At 40.9% G+C, this 23,576-nt stretch overlaps 3 protein-coding genes across 4 annotated transcripts; 2 read left to right on the forward strand and 1 right to left on the reverse strand.

The window, feature by feature from the left end:
- Window positions 1-10: 10 nt before the first annotated feature.
- Window positions 11-10,992, reverse strand: LOC146385670 (PRELI domain-containing protein 1, mitochondrial-like). Of its 2 annotated transcripts, XM_084931502.1 has the most exons (6): window positions 10,832-10,992; window positions 9,020-9,226; window positions 8,215-8,440; window positions 7,266-7,379; window positions 6,357-6,435; window positions 11-1,775 (listed from the first exon to the last, which is right to left on the reverse strand). In XM_084931502.1, exons 2-6 carry the CDS (start codon window positions 9,109-9,111, stop codon window positions 1,654-1,656), a joined length of 633 nt encoding a protein of 210 aa, XP_084787628.1. In that variant the 5' UTR covers window positions 9,112-9,226; window positions 10,832-10,992; the 3' UTR covers window positions 11-1,653. The 2 variants fall into 2 exon arrangements, with proteins under 2 accessions (XP_084787628.1, XP_084787627.1); XM_084931501.1 differs by lacking the exon at window positions 11-1,775 and having other exon boundaries at window positions 2,621-6,435.
- A 1,503-nt stretch (window positions 10,993-12,495) lies between these two features.
- Window positions 12,496-14,614, forward strand: ndufb6 (NADH:ubiquinone oxidoreductase subunit B). Its single transcript, XM_084931505.1, has 4 exons — window positions 12,496-12,782; window positions 13,866-13,958; window positions 14,278-14,322; window positions 14,471-14,614. The coding sequence occupies exons 1-4, from the start codon at window positions 12,603-12,605 to the stop codon at window positions 14,534-14,536; spliced, it is 384 nt and encodes a 127-aa protein (XP_084787631.1). The 5' UTR covers window positions 12,496-12,602; the 3' UTR covers window positions 14,537-14,614.
- Window positions 14,615-17,550: 2,936 nt separating this feature from the next.
- On the forward strand, window positions 17,551-22,818 carry toporsa (topoisomerase I binding, arginine/serine-rich a). Its single transcript, XM_084931504.1, has 2 exons — window positions 17,551-17,717; window positions 19,622-22,818. Exon 2 carries the CDS (start codon window positions 19,625-19,627, stop codon window positions 22,016-22,018), a length of 2,394 nt encoding a protein of 797 aa, XP_084787630.1. The 5' UTR covers window positions 17,551-17,717; window positions 19,622-19,624; the 3' UTR covers window positions 22,019-22,818.
- The last annotated feature ends 758 nt before the right edge of the window (window positions 22,819-23,576 follow it).

Genomic DNA, 23,576 nt, shown 5'->3' on the forward strand with positions numbered 1-23,576 from the left:
CAGGCGCAAATAACTCGACAAACTTTTATTAAATCTCAGCTCAACACTGACGAGCTTCAAAACATGTCTAGCTATTAAACTGAAAGTCCAGAGAGATTTATGGACATCTTACAGCACAAAACCCTAAAGACTTCTTAAAAATACATCACATGAATAATTTTTAATGATAAATAAAATGTTGCAACGAAAAAACAAATCCAGTCGATTCCATCCTGAGGGGAATGCAGTTGTTGAAAACAGTTTACAACAGGGGTGTCAAACATACAGCCCGGGGGCCAGAACCGGCCCACCAAAAGTGTCCAATCCGGCCCAGCAGATGGGTTTAGAATATTGCAAAGACGAAAAACTTAAATTTTTGACATTTCACTGCATTTTGGTCAGTTTTATTATTTTATTATTACTGACAAAAACATCACGCACAGCATAGCATAATACACCTAAACAAAAATAATAAAATTATTCTATAAAATTAACAGTAAAGACCTCTTATTTATTCATTTTATTTCATCCAGAAAAAAAAATTCTGTTATATTACAGAACAAAAAGACTCTTTTTCTGTTAATTTATGCTATTATTCCTTAACGTGAAAGCCAAACAGCCGTCGTTGTTTTTCATAATGCAGAACAACAGATATATTTAAAATTGCACTTCATGTTCATAACACATCATCGTTTAAGCGCGTAGTTAAACTTCTTTACACTGAATCTAAAGGGGAAACAATTGGCAGTGTGTTTTTAAGACTTTATTAGGCAGTACTGTAGTTTCACTGGTCCGACCAACTTAAGATAAAATTACTCTCTATGCTGCCACAACACAAAGAGTTTGACACCCCTGGTTTACAATAAAATAAACTTCAACAGTAAAGAAGATTTACGAAAGCTTTAAATTAGCTTAACTCTTTTCTTGTGATTATCCATGCATCAGTACAGACCTGCTGGCAGAAACATATATGCTTTCCAAACATAAGAACGATATTACAGCAGACGCTGTGTGCTGACACCTGTAACAGATATCCTCTGCAGTTTATTGCAGTCTCAAACCTGAAAAAATGAACCGTAAAGCATTTAAGTACAGTTAAGCATTCAACTACAGCTCTGATAACTAACCGATGAAGTTAAATTAAAATGACAAAGTCACGTGATCGTGATTTGGTCTAATTTGAGCTTTTAGTTGGAGCTCAATAATAAATGATATGTTAATAAATATAAACTTGAAAGAGCCAATGAGAAGAAAGCATATGTGCTGATAATAACGATGTTTATAATCGTCTTTGACAGCAGATTTGAAAAATGTCTTTAAATAAGCGGCTTAGACGCAGCGTTCACCGGTTAAAGCAGAGAGAGGTGCTGCTGGTTTGAAAGGCAGCAGGGTTCACGGGAAGGCCGAACACCTGAGATTTTCTGAAAGCAAAGAGAAGAAGAAGTAGAAGTACTAGCAGTTAGTCAGCAGAGGTAACCCGACAGAGGAGTCAGACTGTTTCTTATTAAGAGAAATCATAAACAGCGAGCATACAGCAAAACTTCAAGATGATCGAGATAATCAAAGGCAATCATGCCGAGTCCACACACACACACACACACACACACACACACACACACACACACACACACACACACACACACACACACACACACACACACACACACAGTGCTTTCAGACAAACTGCCGGGGTTTCTGTGGGACGGCAGCAGCTGAAGCCAGCGTCTTGGCTGCTTCTTTGGCCTTCTCTGACGCGTCCTTCACTGTGTCCCTGAGCAGCCGCTGGGGCGCCTCTCCTGTGGGAAGAGAGCGAGGGTGAGGCGGGAGAGAATGAGGACGACAGGCATCAGCAACACTGCGAGATCCTTGCTGAGATCAGGATGCTCACTGACACTTCTGTGGCCGATTTTCTCGTGACTTTCATGATTTAGTAGCTTGAGAAGTGTGCTGCCTTTTTTTGTTCTTGTTGTTGTTTTTGGAGCCACCCACAGGAAACAAGCACACAGAAACACACGCCTTCAAAAATCAAAGAGAATACTTTTACTACAGTGAAGATAAAGTGAGCTCCTCTCCGTGCACTTGTTAACTTTTACCAGACAGTGCTCACTCAGTTCAGCGCTGTTACTCAGTCAGACCTAATGATCACAATTGTGACTTTCCTCTAACAGTCATTAAAGGTAAGGAAAGGTAAGGTGACACATACAAAAAATAAATACATATCAACAAGGACCTTTCTAAAAAGGCTTCACTGAATAAGTCTGCACTCTCCTCATCTGTATGCTGTTAGGAACAGCCTCATACTGGATTTAGCGCCACGGGCTGCACAGTCTATTTGTGTCTGCCCTGACTATGAACCCCACAACCTCGTGTGAGAACAACAACCTGAGTCACAACAAGACACAGTGATCCCCCCCCCCACTCAAACACGAGATGATAAGGAGATACATTTCCTTCAATTCTGCACTTTTATTTTTTTTTAAACCGAGACGTAGATATGAAGTGCGAGTGTGCGTTAGCGCTGTCAAAGGGAAAGGGCTCTTTGTGTGTCTGAATGCTGACAATAACAGCGGGGAGGGACTCCTTACGGTCAAAAACAAAAGTCTCTCACATTTTTTCAAAGCAGCATTTTTTAAACAAAGCAAAAATTGCTTATTGGATTTAAATGTAGTAAGCAATATTAAAAAGAAAAAAAAATCCAATCAGCAAACTATAGTGAAATTCATATCAGCAAAGATATGAACTTCTGGAGACGTGTGGTACTTTCAGATACTCACATGCCAACTGTCTAAGAAAACATGTTTTGTATTCCAAGACTGTATCTTAACCTCTGCCCTCAATCCCACTGAGCATCTATAGAAGATAAAATATAAAAATCACTTTTCTGATGATCGAGTGTGAGCGAACAGAAAGTTTTGCTAAAGATGGAAACAGATCGAAGCTGAAGCTGGAAACACGGAGGAACGGGTTGGTTCTGTTCACAGATGTTGTGGAAAATTCCTGGAACCCAAGTGATTTCATCTGAACGCTAAAACTACCAAAGCACCATTGGCAGGCAAGATGGCAGAGTAGAGATGACATCAAGAACAGGCTGTGCAGGTGACTTTTTGCCCCCCCCCCCCCGGCTCTCTCCCAAATACTGTAAAATGAGACACATGTGAGCAAAAGTATTATTTTGGGGCTCTCCTCAGCTCTTCCCAGGAGGGTGGCACAGTTGCCCCCCTGGTGGTCTTCCTTGGGTCCTCGTATTCTGGGGCCTCTGGATGTCTGGGGCCTGGATCTCCACCATACCTGCTTCATGCCCTGGGGGACGGGGCTATGGCTCCCCACACTCCCTAGCAGATCATTACATGGAGAAACTTTTTGAATACAAGCGTGCTGATCCACACAGGTGTGCACACAGGTGTACAAATGGGTGTTCACAGACACAAATTACACCTTTCTTGGCTGCTACCTCAAAGCACATTGTGCGCTGTCGATCTTGCGTACTGCACAATAACATGTAATATTTAGTATCTACTGTTATCTAGTTCATTGTGATGGTGCTGTATTTATTATGTTGCTCTTTTTTGTTTGTTTTCTCTTCTGTTTTCTCTTATCTCCATACAGGTGATCCAGGTGTTTTGTTTGTTTTTCATTTTCTTCTTCCCCCCTTTCTCACCATCTCTTCTCCCCTCTATTTTTCTTTCTCTCCCTCTCTTTCTTTCATTCTTTCTCCCTGTCCTATCCCCCAGTCATGTCTGTCCCGTCTGTAACAACCGAAAATCAAATCAAATAAATGCATAATTATAATAAAGGTCAATCAAATGGACCAATATGGCAAGGCCATGATGATCCAATAGGTAAAGTAAATCCTTCAGACAACAATTCTGATGGCTAAAGAGCCAAATGGGACAGGCGGGAAAAAAAAAAAAAAAAAAAAGTATTATTTTGTATTTTTTAAAGTTATTTATTTTCATTTCATTAGTTCATCTTTTTAAATTAATTAATAATTTTTTAACTTATTTATCTAGCTGCCAGCATTGCTGAAACCATGTTAATAAAAAAAATAAAAAAAAAAAAAAAAAAAAAATCCAGCCCTGTGTGCGATCAAAATGTCAGAAATATTTCAGCGTTCCCGTCGTCTGGGTTTACCCACACTGCCTGAACGTTAAAGAGTCCTTGCAGACTACAAACACGGGTGGGAAATAACCTTCCGGTCCGTTTCTGTGCTGTGGCATTTCAGGTGATTTTCATTCATTATGTTATGAAACAAATACGGCTGTTTACATTTAGACATCTCAGGACCTGACGGCCTCTGAACACACCCTCATCAGCCCATCTCTCTGTATGTGCTCTTAAATAGCAAACTAACACGTAACCATAGATTTCTCCTTTACACTGACAATTTCCCTAACAAATGAACGAGGTAAGGACAAACCTTTTTGACTAAGAAAATCGAATTCATCATTGTGTTTACCACCAGAATACAACATATGCTGAAATCCTTCTAAAAGTGAGTCTTGCTACTCTGTAGCCATTTCGGTAATGCCTCTGGGCCGTTATTTTGAAGGTGTGCGTGTACAAACAAAGACTGAGCAACAGTGCTTAAAAACGCTCTCATAAACGCTCTGCTCACATTGACTCTTGCTTAAGATAAGGCTGAAAAACCTTCCCTCTGCCCCAAGCTTACACTTCTCTTCCAAACATGTAGAAGAAGTGTAAGCTTATACAGTTGGTATGAAGTGACCCAAAGGATACATTGTGTTGTTTACATCAAATTCTATTATCCAATTTTGGTGAGCTTGTGTAAATTGTAGCCCGAGTTTCCTGTTCTTAGCTGACAAATTGCACCTGCTGTGGTCTTCTGCTGCTGTAACCTATCTGCTTCAAAGTTGTACATTCAAAGATGGTCTTGTGCCTTCTCTGGTTGTAATGAGTGACTATTTGAGTTACTGTTGCTTTCCTATCAGATCCTATGGCTCCAACAAGGCAAAACTGCAGCTCACTGGACATTTTTTCCTTTTCATTCTCTGTAAACGTAGAAATGGTTGCGAAAATCTCAGCAGATCAGCAGTTACTGAAATACTCAGACCGGCCCATCTGGCACCCTCAACCACGGTACATGTAAAGTCACTTAAATTCCTCCTCATAATGATGCACAGCTTGAATTTAAGCAGGTTATCTTGACTGGGTCTAAATACCTAAATGGCACCCAGCTGCTTCCACGTGATTGGCTGATTAGATATTTGCATTAACAAGCATCTGAACAGGCCTGCCTAACAAAGAGTCCAGTGAGTGTGATCTTCTCTACATGAAGGTTTGTGCCAAATTTGATGAAATTCCTTCAGTGGTTGATGATGACTCAAAACATCACAACCGTATTTAATTCATTTTAAAATAAGAATCACATCAGAATCAACTAAACAACACATCTACTTCTATACTCTAAACTACTATTTAGATCACTGTTGCTCAGACAGGGTAGAAAGTTACTGCCTCAGCTACGCTGTCTACTCTGTGCAGCAACATGTGACAACCCCCGGGCAACGCCTGGGATGGCAGATGGATGCCTCAGTCCTAGCACACTTACCATGACGCTCAGCCTGATGCCGATTCCTGTAGTGGCATCAACAAAAGTGGCAACAGGACGGAATCACAACAATCAGACACACGTACGCTGCATCAGCACAACACACAGTTTGGAACAATGTAAATATTATCTTATTCTTTGGGGTTAAATTTGACTTTCCACACTTAATGTACAAATTATTTGAGGTTATTCGTAGTGCGCAGACTTACAGTACTTGTAAAGTACTCAAATGTGAATATTTTCAGGTTTAGCTGGTGTCCTATCATTTTAAACTAAATCCTACCCAATATGAGAAACTGATAAATCAACACTAGAAAAAGTGACTCATCTGCAGATGGTTCATCTCTAAGTGTTGTTGTTTCTTTAATACATCTCTTCATACATCCCTCATTATGATTTACTCTGTTAAACTCTCTTTATGCAACACTGACTACCTAAATTATTTCTGTCCAAACCTAAATTAGGAAATTGTAGCCATTTGTGACTGTAGCTGTCATGGTTTCACATCCCCCCGCCTTTTATCACATGGCACGTGGAGGAGTAAGATTTCTTCAGGCTATTTGTCAATTATGTATTTTCAGGATGCTGGGAAGTTTAGTGTTGAGTCCAGAGTGGCAGGGGTGAGCCCCTTCAGGTTGTTATGACAGCAGTCCTGTGTTTCTGGGGCGAAAAGAAAGCTCCATTTCCTGTTTAAGTTTTCCCCCCTTCCAGAAATGGCAACAGTTAAAAATAAGCTGTTTTGTTTTCCTCTGCTTTTCCTCCTGCTCTCTGCCCTGTTTCAGCTGGAACACACATGAAGTGTACATACCCTGCAGGTTGGACAGCGCGTATTCCAGCCCCTTCATGGCCTTCACCTGGTTGCTCTTGAAGCGAGCCAAACCAAACTCCTGTGAGAAGACAGAACAGGAAATGGCTTTACACAGGGGAGATTGTCTGGGAAACAACACCGTCTTGTCACTGCAAGTCTCTGGGGATATCCAAACAAGCCTAGCATCTTCCATATTTAATGATTCCAATTTAGTAGACTTATTTTTTGTTTTGTTGCTGTTATTTCACTTCTCCCACTACTTTATTTTAGCATGAGCGCTAAAGTAAAGACCTGAAAATTCAGGACATCGGCCTCCAGAGTGAAAATAATTGCATCTATTCTATCTGAACCGCCGTAGAGTAGATGAAAGCAGACGAATAAATGCTTCTAAGAGTACTCATATCATTCCTGTGCTGACTGACATCTAACTTACCTAAAGGGCAGATGGGCTCTTACTGAAAGAAAAGAATTAATTTAGTGTCTTGTGTATATCACACATAGGAAAGCCAGAATACAGACTGTATATAAATGTTGGGAGAAGCAACCATGACATCGCTCTGTGGTTTGTGGATTGTTTTTTTGAATTTGCAGATTTAGCACGTTAGACATTTATAGATGGTTTGAGCAAACAGTTGATCTTACTAAGAAATGAAGAAAACGGCACAATAAATCTTTATCCTGTTTATTTTACTAAACACGGGATCATAACTTTTTTTTAAAAAGGAACATCATGATTTGAATTTAGCAACCAAGTGCTTACTCTGAGCTCCTAAATCAAATAAGAAGTCTGATTGTTTCTTCATAGAGGTCTGCTTGCAGCTACATGAGTTGCCCTCTGCTGGCAATGAGAGTGAATGCAGGTCTCAGGCACATTTATATACAGTGGTTTTGGCTGGGGTCTGTCTGTACCTGAATGGGTTTGGAGAAGCCATAAATGCTCGAGGAGATCCACGCCTCACGTTTCAGCTGTGTGGTCACTGGATGCTCCACTGAGCCTTGGAAAACACAACGCTCCTCAACAGACTTGATTGGGAAAGAAAAGTGACAGCAGGTTATAATAAACTAAGATGCAATTCAACAGATTTAAGAAGTCATCATTTCAGGATTTTAAGTAACTCGTGGTCTCGGCAACAAGATTTCTGGGGACGTAACTTCACTAAAGACTATCTTTCTTTCTGCAAAAGCCTTTGAAGGATTTGAAGAACTGTTTTTGTCTCAACACCTGCACAGAACTACCATGTCTCAAAATGTTTTCCATATTTTCCCATGAAGCCATCATGTTTCAAACTGCAGCAAATTAAAAACACAAGCATCATCAAGTATCATGCTGTTGTGCAGTAATGTAGTGCAGTTTTTATTAATGTTTTAAGAAAAGATCATAAAAATATAACATTCAGTTGTGCATATAAATGCGTGTGTGAAATAAGGACCTCTGTCCTTGTGTGAACTGATTTCTTTATTCCTGTTATTGTGTGTGCCAGACTCCGGCAACCCACAGTACTCTACAACACCTGTAACCACAACAGTGATGTGATGTCAGACCACATTACTTTCCTTATATCATGGCAGCAAGATGACAGCTTTGACAGAAGTCCTACACAGTTTCACATGTAAAAAAAACAAAACACAAAACACAAACAACACATATCTACTTTCACAGCAACTTCAGCAGAAAAACAAGCAGAGTCAAGTGAAAAATTTAATTTCTCTCCACCACACAAGATCACAAAGGCAATGATGATTAAAACCCATCAGGAAAAAGGCATAACACAGGAAACTGGCTGCGTGTTGATTAGAATCTCTCTGAAACAGCTCAACGAGTAGACGGCAGGAAAAAAACAACAACACAAAGCCTCACCATGAGAGTTGTGTGGTTGAGGTTCCAGGTGTAGGTGGTCAGGCTCTTGTTCACTGGGTCCACGATGGAGTCCTCGATGACGTACACACAGCGAGACATGCCGGCGGGGAAGAGCCGCTCCGCCCAGCGAGGCAATCGATTGGTCTTCATTAGAAGCCGTCTGGAGAGGAGCCGGTGGTCTGCTGTTACCTCCCGGTACACGACGTCCTCCGTGAGAACATGGGTGCTGGGTGACACAAAAACACACAGCCACATCACCTACAGGGTTACTGTGAGGCTTCTCATCTGTTTCTAGTGTACGTTCAAAGAGTGCACCATCATAATATACACCAAAAGAAAGAAGAAAAATACATGCAAGCAAAATATTCTGATGTCGTCTAAGTCAGGCATAAAAAAACAAGAAGCACATAAACCACCTGCCCACCTCGATCAGCCAAACTTAGTTTTGCTTCTCTGATACACTGTCTCAGTTCTCAATCTCACTCAAGACTGACAAGTGTATTTTTGCTTGCGAGCCTCCAAAAGTGAAACAATATACAGGCACCACCTGCACGACTGCCTAGTTTTGAAGAATGATTAAAACAATACACTTAAACATTGCACTACATAATTATTTACATTTTCCAAACCACAGTTCAGCAAAGTTAATGTAATTCCTACTTTCCAACTAGTGAGGAGATCAGGGGAAATAGAAAGCATTTAAAAGATATCACACAGCATTCAAATGTTCACTAAAAGTAAAAGCCAGCAATGGTAATCCCAAAGTCAAAAAGATAAAATACTGATTATGAGAATGCTGGAGTACCTGAATGGGTTTGGGTACCTCTGCCAGAAAGCAGAGACAACATGGTCCCATGTACTCCTGATGTCGGTGCTGCTACAGAAATACTTGACCATTTTTTTTTTGATGATGTGCAGGACGGTGTGAATCCCAAACCCTGAGGTCCCTCGCTGTGATTATACAAAACAGTGAAAAGTTTGGTGCTGACTCCATCCACAGTCTGTGGTGATCCTGCAAAAGTGAAGGGAACAATGAGTAAAAAGGTTACGCAAATAAAAACGCTGAATAAAGAGTATTTTACTGCATAACGTACACTCACTGGCCACTTCATTAGCTACACCCCCCTTCCAGAACTTTCAGAACTGCTTTAATTCAACAAGGTGCTGGAAACATTCCTCAGAGAATTTGGTTCATATTGACATGATAGCATCACGTAGTTGCTGCAGATTTGATGTGAATCTATTTTCTGCCACATCATCCTTTAGACTGTGAGCTGGTGCCTGTGGAGGCCATTTCAGTACAGGGAACTCATCATGTTTAAGAAACCAGTTTGAGATTATTTGAGCTTTGCGATATGGTGCTTTATCCTGCTGGAAGCAGCCATCAAAAGATGGGTACACTGTTGTCATAAAGGGATGGACATGGTCAGCACCAATAGTCAGATAGGCTGTGGCATGTAAACGATGGTCAGTTGGTAATAAGGGGCCCAAAGTGTGCCAAGAAAGTATCTCAAACACCATTACAACTTCAACAGTCTGCACCATTAATAAAAAGCAGGATGGATCCACGCTTTCATGTTATTTACACAAAAACTCTGATCCTACCATCTTAATGTCTCAGAAATAGAGACTAATCAGACCAGGCAGCATTTTTACAAGCTTCTATTGTCCAATTTCAGGAAGCATGTGTGAATTGTGGCCTCAGTTTCCTGTTCTCAGCTGATAGGAGTAACAGCTTGTTCTGCTGCTTCAGAGCTTGATGTAGTGTTGCCTCTTTCGCATATCATGATTGTAACCAGTGTTCATTTGAGCTGCTATTGCCTTTCCATCAGTTGAATGTTCTCTGACAATCATTCAGACCTGCAACCAGCTCACTGGATATTTTCTCTCTCTCTTTTTTGGGCTTATTCTCTATAAACCCTAGAGATGGCTGTGCAGGAAAATCCCAGTAGATCAGCAGTTTCTGAATGCTTAGAGCAGTCCGCCTGGTACCAGCAACAACGCCACATTGAAATCACCTTAAACTCCAGCAGGTCATCTGGAGCATACCTGCCGGCCTAAATGCACCGAGCTGCTGCGATGTGATTAGTCGATTAGGTAAAACAATGTGAACAGGTATATCTAATAAAGTGGCCGGTGACTTTATGTTTTTCGATTTTGTTGTATAGACTTCAATGGGTCCCCCAAATATCCATTTTTTTTTTCCAATTACAGCACCAATAAAACATTTTTGAAACCACCATTTGTTATCTTTTATTGACTTTTCACATTTTCATAGCTCAACATGACGTAGGTCCTTACGTAATATACGCACGTCACCTTGACATATGGTTGGCTGGTTATCGTTACCGTTGGTTTGCTGGACAGCTAAGAGCTACCAAGTTAGCTTCCAGAAACCACTTAATTAACCACATAATTCAAGTGATTTACCTCTAAATGTTATACTGAGCTTAAGTAAAAGACCGGTTATTTCACAGCTTAATGTTAACTGAGTTCAGAGTTTGACAGGAGGTTTACAGCAATAATACCGCACTTCAAGTTTCGGTAGCCTCCCGTTCCGTTAAATGGCCACTAACCGAAATGTGAAACATTCCGGAAATAGTATAAGCAAGCTTACCTGTAGTTGCTGCTACTTTAATGCTAGGCTAATAAATATTAGTTGTTTGTTGAGCCTAAAGCCAACAAACTAACTGATGTTAGCTAGTTATATTCATAATGTCATATGAACCCGGTCAGCCAGCTCCGAGTCGTAGGTCGGACCGTTTTACTGTAAAGCCACTTCCGGTTGTCGTTTTAAAGTAAAAGCTCTCACAAACATTTCTCTTTTCACGCATTGGAGACTGTTGTGTGATACAAAGACCTGATTGCTATAGTCCCGAATTTTGAACCTTTAAAATATATATATATTTAACGAGGAACCTACAGTTTTCAGAAAAGTACTCATGAAATACTTGTATTTAGATTCCCATCGTGCCTATTCTTGCCTGCTGGTGTTCTAATTTAAACAGTCAGCTAAAATAAACATTAGCTGCATCCATTACAATGTAGTAAAGACACTTATTTAATTCTAGAAAAACAGTGAGAAGATGAAGCCAGTGAACAGTTTTTACAGTTGTTCACTAAACGTCACTATGAGACCACCCTGCAGTAGGATATGTATGGTTGCCCATTATATCATTTCACACTCCTTGAATTTGTCCCAGACCAACAAACTGCCAAAGCTTCTGCTTTCATGGAGATGTTACACTTGCTGATGATCAGTGAATGCATTGCATCAGGAGCACCTGGCTGCTACTTTACTCTCTTAATTCCTATGGAAGCAGTAAGAGTGCACTTAGGTTTTTTATTTACAGGGCTGCAGAGAGTCCTGTGACAACTTTCTTTTTCACATGGCTGTGGTGTTGTTGAGCTCTCTCTGCTCAAACTCACATCCCAGTTTGCAAACCAGACTTTTAGAAATCATTGTTTTTTAAATGCTCACATGAACTGTGGAGTAGCCTAATCAAGGCGCGACACTGTCCCTTTAAAAGGCCCGCTGAGGCTCCATGTCAGTCTTGTGTTTTATTTTGCCATCTAGTCGGCAGGATGAACCACAGACATGACAGTACCAGACATTTAAATTATTGATGAAAATCTAATTAATTCAGGTTTTCATTCTATTCTGGTCACTTTGAGGCTTTTGTCACCCACAAAACCAATTTCTGGATCAAACTATTCACAGATATTTGCAGGGAGGATGTAATGTGACAGAAGAGCTGGTGCAGGGATTACAGTCTCTGCATCAGTGTCAGGAAAACAAAGGAGATGATCATGGAGATAAGAAAGATCCTCAAAGGGCTCCTGGCAGCAGCCTCCCAACAACTACAGACATGTACATAAGCAGATGCTGGAAAGAGCCTCCTGAAGCTTAAAAGACACTACTCACCCAGCACACACACCGTTTGTCTTCCTCCCTTTGGGAAAGTGGCTGCAGAGCAGAACCACCAGACTGAGGGACTTCTTCCTGGAGGCTGTGACTCTGCTGGCCCAACCCAAAGGTAACAAACATGAGAAAACACATGTGTCTTTGTAGTATCCACCACACACATTTAAAAAAATTTTTTTATTTATACTGTGAATTTATCATCTATTCCTGATTTCGGTATATATTGCTATTGTGTGAGCCCGCTTTTGTTCCACTTAGAGCTGAGTGCAACATTTTGTTTCACTACTGTCATTGGTCCTCCAGTAACCAGTTCATGCAGCAGGTGGCGCGCTATAATACACCACAGAACGATATGTGTCCCATTTCCGGCTCTTCTTCTTCGCCGGTGCACTTTCCTGCAGAGGGAAGTGTCCTCCATGGTGTCATTGTAGATCTTTCGAGGTTGAATATTAGTAAATAAGAGATGTCTGGGTACACACCAGACCAAAAGCTCCGTTTCGAGCAGATAACGAAGCTCCGGAGGCAGTGGCTGAAGGACCAGGAGCTCAGTCCGAGGGAGCCCGTGGTACAAGCTAAACCGCCTGGCCCTGTCGCCAAGTTCTGGGCTGGTTTTCTGGAGCCCAAGAGCCTGTGGAGGGTTTACGTGAGTTCTCGTACACAGCTGATCCGACGACCGCTAATAACGACATTTACAGCTGGAATCAAACCGAGCGGTTTATCTGCTACTAGTAGCGTTTAATTAAGGACAAGGGCCAGGGTAGCTGTTTACTGCTAACGTGGTTACTTTGCAGGCTTCATGCCACACACACACAGACCGCATCTACTACATCTTATATTGTGATGTTGTTCTATGTCAGTGACACAATCTAAGGTTTTCCTTGGATTATCTTTAGTAGATACAAGAACTAAGCTGCCTCAACTAAGCAGAAAATACTCTAAAATGTATTTTTTGTAATGGATTCTTTGTTTCCTTGCCACAGAATAGCAACAACAAACAAACAAACGTAAAAAATAAATGCTCAAATTGTAATTTTTAAGCATGGTGTCAGTAAAATCTGTTGCTTCAACAATACCTACTTAGTTTAAAATATGCACTATAGTTTAATGCTGGGGGGAAATTATGGTTTGATTGACTCACCAATAAGTTTACAGACAACGTTAAAAGTGACTAATCCATACCTATGCTATTAAAAATGTTGTGTATTATGCATTGTTATGACCCTGACGAAGGCCATAAGACGTAGCGGAATAAAGCAGAATAAATCTGTGCATCCCTAGCTTTTAGAAAATGTTGATACAAGGGTAGTCACTGCAGAGAACTTTACACAGGAAAGAAAAGAAATGAAAGTCAAGCAAGACAGAATAAATGTGCGTGTGAATGAGAGGAAAGCAGGTGTAATGGTGAAGATGCTAGAAGTAAAGATGGTGAAGGTGAATGGGCATGATAAGATCAGATTAAATTATAGAAACAACTCAGGTTAATCAGTTTGGAGAGGTTCAGATGGTTTGGGCGTGTGCAGAATGTGGCTTAGTGGATATATTGGAGATAGGATGTTGGGGGTAGAGCTGTGGTCTTCATAATCTGTAGAACACTGAAAATCTTTAGGCCCTTTATCTAAACCATATATCACATATTCCGCGTCTTTAGCAAGAGAACAAACTCAGTCCCTGTAAACATGATTCCGTATGTTCTTCTCTTTGCTGATATTTGTTTGTGTCCTTGCAGACCTACAAAGCGTACAGAGGTGGAGTTTTCACATTAACGCGGCTGCTGATACCCGCTTGGATTGTTCACTACTACGTGAAATACCATGTTGCTGTAAGTTTCCACATTTGATCATTTTTATTTATATCTAAGCCTTTAAATACAGGAGATGGATGATAGAGCCATAATACGAAGTTCAAGAAGATAGCTATTTATTTTTTTTAAATTGTATTTAATTTGTTTGATAGTATGCAACCGAGGTAACTTGCACAAAAAGAAGAAAGAGTTTTAAGTTACAGACATGCAGTATTAACTTATTCTTGGCCAAACTAGAGAACCCTGCACCTTGGATTTTGTTTGTAGATGGAGATCATGTGACTGATTCGATCAGAATGGGTAGCATATTAAAATTCCGTGTCATTGTTCCCTACAGCAAAGGCCGTATGGCATTGTGGAGTTGAAACCCAAGCTGTTCCCAGTAAGTGTGACCCATTTATTATTTATTACTTCCAACAGTTAACTTTTTTTGTTTCTCACATAATACCCTATTTATTCTTCATATATTTGTATAAATGTAACTGAATGTTACCTTGTTTTACCATAACTAATACTTTTTTTGTGCTTAGGGTGACACGATCCTGGAGACGGGCGAAGTTGTTCCAGATCTCCCAGAGACCCATGGCCATCATTGAAGAGGAAATAGTTCAGCTTTTTCCTTGAGTTTCTCTTGTAAAAAATTCTGTATATGTGATTAAAATACTCAAAAGTTATGAGTGTTAGCTTGACTTAACAGAATAAATTAGTGATAGTGTTTTAGTAGAATTGTTTTTTAAAAAATGTTTTAGTTAGAGATTTGTTCTCTTCTGTCAGGTGATGTGTAAGTTAAAAAAAAAAATTGGTAAACTTTAGGGATGCTGTTGGCTGGGAAAGGGGAGCCTGAGGACTAATCTGTGTGATGTGTTCAAGCAGTACAACCTGGTATACTCCTTCAGCATTCAACAACAGACAGAAGCACCTAAAATGTAAAAAGTAATATCTTTTATGGAGGACAAAATCTGTTCATAGTAACAAGGGGGAGATCTTCACAAATCATTACAGTTTGTATCCTGATGGTAGTGGTCTCTACGGGGTTGATTACATACCCCTAAGGGCAAGAGCAGTGACTAAATGGCTTGGGTATGAAAACTACTTAAATCACATGCTGTGGGCTTAAAAGTCACTAGATCTTAACACTTAACAACAATCCCATTTACAGTGCCAGTTGTAAAGAATTTATTTGAAAGGAAGTTGTGCAGTCAGTCGATCAGAGTTCATTTTTGCAAAGATGGCCATGTGCAGATGAACACTTGAAAGATGCCTTTAAAAAAACCTTGTGACCATGATAATGTGACAAAGATGTCACCTGGGATTTTCAAATTTATACCAGAAGCGTATTTACTAAAAACCTCGACCTCAACTTAAAGATCACATGTGAAGTTTTCTGAAAATCATGTGAATGCAATAACTCAAGAAGAATAAGATACCTAGGATTTCTAAATTCACGCCATAAGTGCATCTACTCCATAAGTGCATCTACTGCACTTATGGCATGAGTTTTAAAGAAAGTCATCCTTCTCCGAAATGTTTTTGCATAGCTTTGCTGACAGGCAAAGGGCACTAAGAATATAATTGTAATTAAAGCTGCAAGCAGCGTTATGAGGGCCCTCGCACCCCCGGCGTGTCGAGCCACGCCCAACACCTGAAACCAGCACGTCCGATCTGATGTCACATTGATGGAATTCATGCATTTAACCACCAGCTAACATTTCACCTCGTTCAATCATGATTAGTTAGTCGTCCCACTAGGTGGCGCTCTAACCATTAATGACAAATGGCATAACAAACATTTCCGAGCTCGAGTCTCATCACGCCTATGACCTTTGGGAGAGATTGAACATTGTGATTTTGAGTGACAGCAGATTACTGCTTTTTGGCGAGTGACTGAAACCACGTGCCGCCATGACCACCCCGTTTCCCTGAATGTAAAAAGCTTCGCAATTTAACATCACAAAGGTCTTTAGATGCCACACACTGGAGATCGCATCAATCTGATGAAATCCCTTGGAGGAGTTCGTCAAAGTACGGTGCCTGAAAAGAGGGGAAAATGTCGCCAAAATTACACATTCATTTTAAAATGGCTGACTTCCTGTTGGATTTGGGATATTGCTCCAAGAGACTTTTTTGTACATCTTGATATCTCCTATAAGCTTACCAGGTTTCAGACTCATAGATAAAACACAGAGCAGGGGCTGTGGTTTTGAAATTTTGTAGGGGGCGCTGTGGAGCCATTTTGCGCTATTCAAGGAAAATGGTTACATAACAACAAAGCGTTCATCACATTGGAGGTGTGGGCCAAATTTAAAGCCTATATAAACTTTCCAAGCCCCTCAAAAGCCACTTCATCTTTCATGGTGAACTGCGCTGCCACCAGGGTGCGCCGTTCAGTTTAAAGTCACAATTTTCGCACTGAAGCATCACGAGGGACCCATGTTAATATTCACAGCTTTTGAGGTGGCCACGATGAACCTGTGAAAATCAGTACAACAAAGTGAAAGACATGACATTTCCTGTTGCCACTAGGTGGCGCTCTGCTTACTCCTGACAATGGGCACATCAATCTGTTCAGGGCGGGTCTGACATCACGCCTGTAAAGTCTGGTACTGATCAGACTGGATTTCATTGAGTTATACTAATTTGTTTCTCCATGGCGAGACATCAAAGTTCGCCATGCTGCTGGGGTCACACCCTTTCGCGAAAAGTCACAGTTTTCACTGTAACCCAAGACCAACTCCTTAAGGCTTTCCTGGAGAAATTTGAGGCTGCAGATGTCACCCATCACAATACTGTATCCCAAAGTGTAAAACATGACATTTCCTGTTCCCACTATGTGACGCTGTCCCTTATGTCAAATATGGCAGTTGAAATATGTTCAGGGGTGGAGCCTTATCATATGTGTGCTCTTTGGTCCAGATCGGACAATGTATGACAGAATGAGAGGCAATAAGATTTTCATGGCGAGTCATCAAAATTCGCCGTGGCGCCACGGCCTCACCGTACTGTGAAAACTCAAAAGCTCCGCAATTTAACATGGCCCAGGTGTGTAGTTGACACTGACCAAAGATGAAGCTTGTATGATCAAATCCCAAGGAGGAGTTCGAAAAAGTTCGAGGCATGGAAATGGCAAAATTAGAGCCAAAATGTCACCTTCACGTCCAAATGGCGGACTTCCTGTTGGGTTTGCGTCAATGGGCCCACAGACTTTTTTGTTCGTCTTGGCATGATACACATGTGTGCCAAATTTCATACATGTAGCTCAAACGATGTGGTCGTAGGGCTGCATTTAACAAGGCATAGGTGGCGCTCTAGAGCCATTTCCCAGTGCTCATATGTAAAACCATTAAAATACAAAATTTTTCACCAGAACTGGCATGTGTGCAAAATTTCATGAGTTTTTGACCATGTTTAGGCCCTCAAAAAGGCCCTTGTTTTGCCTGAATAATAATAATAATAAGAAGAAGAAACGGAGCAGATACAATAGGGCCTTCGCACTCTCGGTGCTCGGGCCCTAAATATGACGATAGCGCTTGATATTATTGTGAAGGGCGCTAATTTCCCCCTACCCCCCGCGAAACCTGAAAATTGAACTTTTATTGTGAAGGAAGTTAGCGGAAGTTGCTCATTGAATTCACGGTCTGTTATGGAAGAAAGAGGGGTTCATAGTTCTGTCAACAGCCGCTCCAGGACTGATGGCCATATAGAAATTAATGTGTTTCCACAATAAGGGGAGAAGTAATCAGGTGTCACCGCATTCGTGGCTGTCTGAAGGATTCAGAGGTAATTATTACTTAACTTTTCTCGAACGTCCCGAGTAGCCACAGAGTTCCAAGCTTTGTAACGTCTGTAGCTAGCCTGCTAACTTGAGCTAACCTGGTCAATGTGTGCTCAAACTACTGTTTATTGTTTTGCTAAGTCACGTTGGTGTTTATGTAACATTTCATATACCCCAGGGGCTTGTTACTATATATGTAACAGCTCTTAAAGACGATTTTTAAGTTATAGTTTCTAGATATTATTCAACTTCTCCAAAAGGAAACACAAGTGTTGTAGTTGCTAAGCTAACAAAATGATAAACAGAAACAAAGTGGAAAACGGTTATTAGGGGCATTCCGGTGTATAGATTTTATTCTGTGACATGTCTGTCGAGATTATCGATGGCCAAGAAAGACATTTAGGGGCTGTATAATATGTATTTTATCGCTCATGTAGCTCATAAATAGTTGTTCCGAATGGCTAACTGTAATAATATTACTGTTAACAATATCGCTCGCCATGTTATCCTCAAGCAAGCACCCATTCCTGTTGTTTGTAGTGTTTTTTTAACCAACGTTTTAGTATAATATAATAACACGTAGCCCTACCAGTATGTCAGTGCTCAGACATGAGCCTGCCACAGATGTGCCATCGTCATGTGTGTATATGTTGTATGATAGGCAACAAAATGAATATTACAGAACATAAAGTAGAAAAAGTTGTGTGGGTGGTGTTCTTACCTTAAGTCAAATTCATTAATAGACAAACAGTAACCTTATCGTGTACTCTTCCCCTCACGACCCCACAGGAGTATCTCGCCATAGCGAGATATTTATATTATTTATTACTGATGGTCATCAGGGAAAGACAAATACTTTACATGCTTTTAACATTGTAGACCCCACCACTTTTCATGCACCAGAGTTTGAATTGGAATAGTCCTCCAGAAATAATGACACTATTTTCTGGAGAATTGATTGGTCAGGAGGAGGTGATCTCTGATCTTGCTCTGGAACTGGTTAGGTCTGCAGTATAAGTTACTATGGCAATGTTCCCCTGGTAAAGAAGTGAACTGCTTTCATAGTACAGAAAACCCAGATTTAGCCTTGAAGTTACATGGATAATCTTCAGCACCTGCTTTGTAGGGGGTTCTGGTCTATGGTGACTTACAGCTGAATTACAGATGTAAAACACAATTAGTTTGTTATTGAGGCCGCAGTTAAGTGTTTCTGTACTACATTTAATGAAGACATGCATGTGGTGTTTTGTAATGTTCGTTTTAGCCAATGTGAGGATAGAACAGGAGAAAACAAATAATGCTGACCAGTGCAACACCCCACCTCTTTTATCTCTAAAACATGTAAATGAATGACAATATTGTGAAAAAGTGAAGATTAGGGACATTGTTGGCTGCCTGGAATAGCAGTTGTATTGGGTTCCACAAGACAGTACATTTAAAAAAAAAAAAAAGTGGCTAACAATTGTATGTTGAAAAAACTTTTTTCAGTGCAGCCATTTTTACCCCAACACCGCAGATGTTACTGATCACATCGATTAAGGCTTTGGCCTGACTAGAACAGAAGCTTCATTAGTGGCATTGCTAACACCTGTGGCTGCTGAAAAAAGGTGTTTACAGTATGTGTGAAGATATATTTGTAACTTTAATGTTTTCTATGTTGAACCTGACAGAAACCAAGTGAAGTCGCACAGTGTCAGAAAATGTTATCAATGTATAATGTAAAGTGAGCCACTCAATAACATCTGTATAAGTCACAGTGGAATCAAGTGCATAAAAGTTACATTCTTGTCCTCTAACAGTGTTTATTATAAAGTCAAACTAGTAAAGTTTAGAGCTCCATGAATGCCTTTTTTGGGTAAATGTATTTAACTATTTTTCATTTTTCAACGTGTTTTTGTTATCATGTCAGATCATGTCAGCAGTCAAGCTCGCCCTGCAACTGAGCCAAAAAAATGGCAGAAAAAGGTCCTCCGAAACAAAATCTGCAGAGGTGTCACCCGACTCCAAGTGCCCCATCTGCTTGGACACATTCAGCAACATTTCCCGCCTTGACCGCTGCTTGCACAGGTTCTGCTTCCGGTGCATTCTCGAGTGGTCCAAGAACAAAGCGGAGTGTCCGCTGTGTAAACAGCAGTTTAATTCAATTTATCACAGTATAAAATCAGAGCAAGACTTCAAGACGTATGACCTGCAGCCAGTGGACAATGGCTCTTTTGGTTATTTTCAGGGAGTGCGGTTTAGATACCGCACAACTCTCACCGCAGCCCATCGACAGTTGAGAGGAAGGATGTCTCTGGCTCCTGACATTGGTATAATATCTGAAGGCCCAACAAATTCTTCCCAACAGCGGCCAGACCGTTACATGCGGCGCATGATGATGAGGCTGGCAACCCAGAGGAGAGCTGCAAGGGAAGGCAGGGCGGTGGCCAGTGTCCGAGAGCAAGAAATGATCAACTTTAGACAGGAGCTGTACCGACGGGGGGTGAGGGTTCGAAATGTTCAGGATGGTGGCCGCTCCCGAGACACTTCAGCGGAGTTTTACAGAAGAAATCCAGCCTGCCTTCACAGACTGATCCCCTGGTTGAAAAGAGAGCTGAATGTGCTATATGGAACCCATGGCTCTTTGGGCAACATGGTTCAACACATCATCATGTCACACATTACACGATATAACATGGAAGACGGAGCTATTCAGGAAGAGCTCAGGCACTACCTCCACAGTCACGCAGAGCATTTTATGCACGAGTTCATCAGCTTCGCAAAGTCCCCCTTCAACATGGAGGCATATGATCAGCACGCTGTGTACGACTGTCCGGCGCCTTCCTCAAATGAAGACAGCAGCTCCAACTCATCAATAATCGCTATCTCAGAGGATGAAGACAACTCTACAGGGTTGAACAACCCAGATGACCCCACATCTGCTTTGAGCCTCTCGTTGTGGGATGATGAGACACCTGGGCCGTCGTATTCTACGACAGCAGAGCAGGGCAGGACAGAGCGTCTGTCAGTCTTGGACTCAGACTCTGACAGTAGTTTGGAAGAAGAGACGCAAGAGTTTGGGACACCACAGCAAATGAGTCCTCATAACCAAACAGACCTGACTCAGGGCAAACGCAATAATGAAGACTGTGTATCTTCTGACAGTGATGACTGTGTCATTGTGGGTTTTGTTAAACCAACAGCAGATCGGACTCCTCAGGTGGTTCAGCTTTCCTCTGACTCTGAGTGGTCTGCTGACGATACTCAAGAAGTGCCTCTTCAGCCTCAACACATTCGATTCATCAGTAGCAGTCCTGCAACTTTACATAGCAGTGATCGTAGTGGGGCTGGACTATCAGAAAATGTAGACACAGATGATCGTCACCACTCAAGTTCAAAAGAAAGATCAAGCAAGACGTATAAGAAGTCAGACAGAAAAGGTCAGGGTAGAAGATTTGACAGCAAAGAGAGATCTAAGGAGAGGCACAAATCAAAGGACAGACACTATAGGAGGAGGAGGTCAAGAAGTAAAGAGCGGAGGCACTCTAGCAGAAGCCCGGTGATCTCCCACAGCAGTGTCAGCACTTACTCCACTGAAAAAAGTTATTCTTATTCAAATGGCAGAGACTACTCCAGGTGTGACAGATATAAAAGGGACAGTGATTACACCTACCAGTCATATAGCCATTACAGCCAAGAGAGAAACGATAGCGGGCTCCATTACACACAAAGGCACTCGTACTATTACAGCAGCCGCAGATGCTCAGGTTTCCGCTCTCGCTCCAGTAGCCGCGACAAGGATTTGCGGAGACGGTACAGGAGGCGCTCTCGATCCAGGACTTATTCCAGCAGCCGCTCCCCTTCTGCCAGAAGGAAATCTCATTATGACAAGCCTGGTGGGAAGAGGAAGTACAAAAGAAGACATTTAGAGGACCCCTCCAGTACCACAGCGTTTAACTCCCATGCAGATGGTGACTCCTCTGCATTAAGAAAACACAAGAAAAAAAGCAAAGAGAAGCACCGTAAAAAATCCAAAGAGAAGTCTAGAAAGACCAGCAGGAGTCTCAGTGTGGAGCTCCTCAATGAGGAAAAGGCACGGGGCAGGCGTCACCATAAGAAAAAGAAGAAACACAAGAAGAAAAGCAAAAGGCACAAGAGCAGCGAACGCACAGAGAAGCGTTCACCCACTATCATTACCATTGATAGTGACAGCGATTCATTTGCTAATGACAGTATCACTCAGGCCACTAATGCTAATAATGATAAGCCCGCAGACGATAGGACAGATGACACAGTAGACACTACCCCTGCAGATACACTGTTGTAATCCTATTTCAGATTTTTACCCTCAGCTGCTGCCACCTGCCACCATTTTTTTTAATCACAACAGTGTTCAGTAGGGTGAAAGCACATATCACATGTTTGCTACAGTGATATTACATTGGACACTGACAAACTGATGGTATGATGTATGCACAATGAGAAAGATGACCTTTTTAGACCTCCATGGCCTGATTTAAAACAATGCTTTTATATCTGCTATGTGCTACTATGTGTAAGACAAATGGAATAATATTAGAAGCGTCGTCTTTTTGTTGTTGTTGGTTTTTTGTTTTTTAAGAGTCAGTTCTTACTCTGTATTATGTGCCGAGGGTCTCTCAGGGTTAATGCTGATTACAATTTGTGCTGCCATCAGTCGGCTATAATCTGGAGACAAAAGAATATAATGTTTTGATTTCAAAATAACTTCATTTGTATTGAATTTTATTTCTAAATAAATTGTAAAGATTCATTGTGTGTCAGAGAAAAAGAGCATAATTACCAGTCACAGTATTTCCCCCCTTTTTTATTGTATTACGTTACAGCTTCAAACTCAAGCAAACAGTATAAAACAAGGCAGATCCAAGATGTGAATGGAGAATGTATGTAAAAGTACATTAAATTTATAGAAAAAAAAATTGGTGGTGAAATGTTTGTAATGAATCTGAAAACATGCAGTAAACCACAGAAAATGATAACAATTAAAACCTTTATGAAGGTACTTAAGGTATGTGTTATTTTAAAGGGTTGTAAAATATTAATGCAAAACAGAAATAAAGTATTCAAACAAAAAATCCCCATATTACATCTCAAGCTTCAAATGGAGTGGACTACAATATTCTGGTGAACTGAATTGTCCTACTATGTAATAGATGAGATCTCTGTTTGTTTGTCTGCAAACTCCTCCAACACAATCAGGAGTTCAACAATGAGAGCTGGCACACAGGTACATCATTGTTCTCCTGAAGTTTCTTGTGTTTCTTTATCAGATGCTATGGCATCACTATATTGCCATATGTAGTAACACTGTAACACTTCATAAAACCATTTGATTTTGTGATAACATCTCATTTACTTAATATTGAATATATTTGTTGATGACACTTTAGTTTATGCAGTCAAGCTTACTTTATATAGTGACTATACCGACTAATGTTGGATAAATACCATTCTAAAATCACAGTTTATCCCGGACACTATTTTATGCATTTCTGTCAGGTGCTTGTTATTCATGTTTATTTATATTTTTAGTTGTGTGAAAAGGAAAATTTCACAGGACTCTCCCGTCATGGGAAATATTAAGCATACCCAATGAGTAATGTTTCTGTGTGACTTCATCATTTTGGCCCACTCTTTGTTCCTTGAGGTTTGCATGCATTCATTTATACACTGGTGTCTTAGTGGTCTGCCACAGCGTTTCAGTCAGGTTGAGGTCTGGAATTTGCACACCTTGATTCTTTTCTTTTTCAGCCATTCTGTTGTAGATTTGCTGCTGTTCTCACTGGCTTGCTTCACAACAAAATTTCATCCAGGCTTTAAATGTTGGACAGATGGGGTCACATTTG

This window comes from Perissodus microlepis, chromosome 6 (assembly GCF_051167445.1).
Source record: "Perissodus microlepis isolate ML-2025 ecotype Zambia chromosome 6, ASM5116744v1, whole genome shotgun sequence".
NCBI classification, from domain to species: domain Eukaryota; kingdom Metazoa; phylum Chordata; class Actinopteri; order Cichliformes; family Cichlidae; genus Perissodus; species Perissodus microlepis.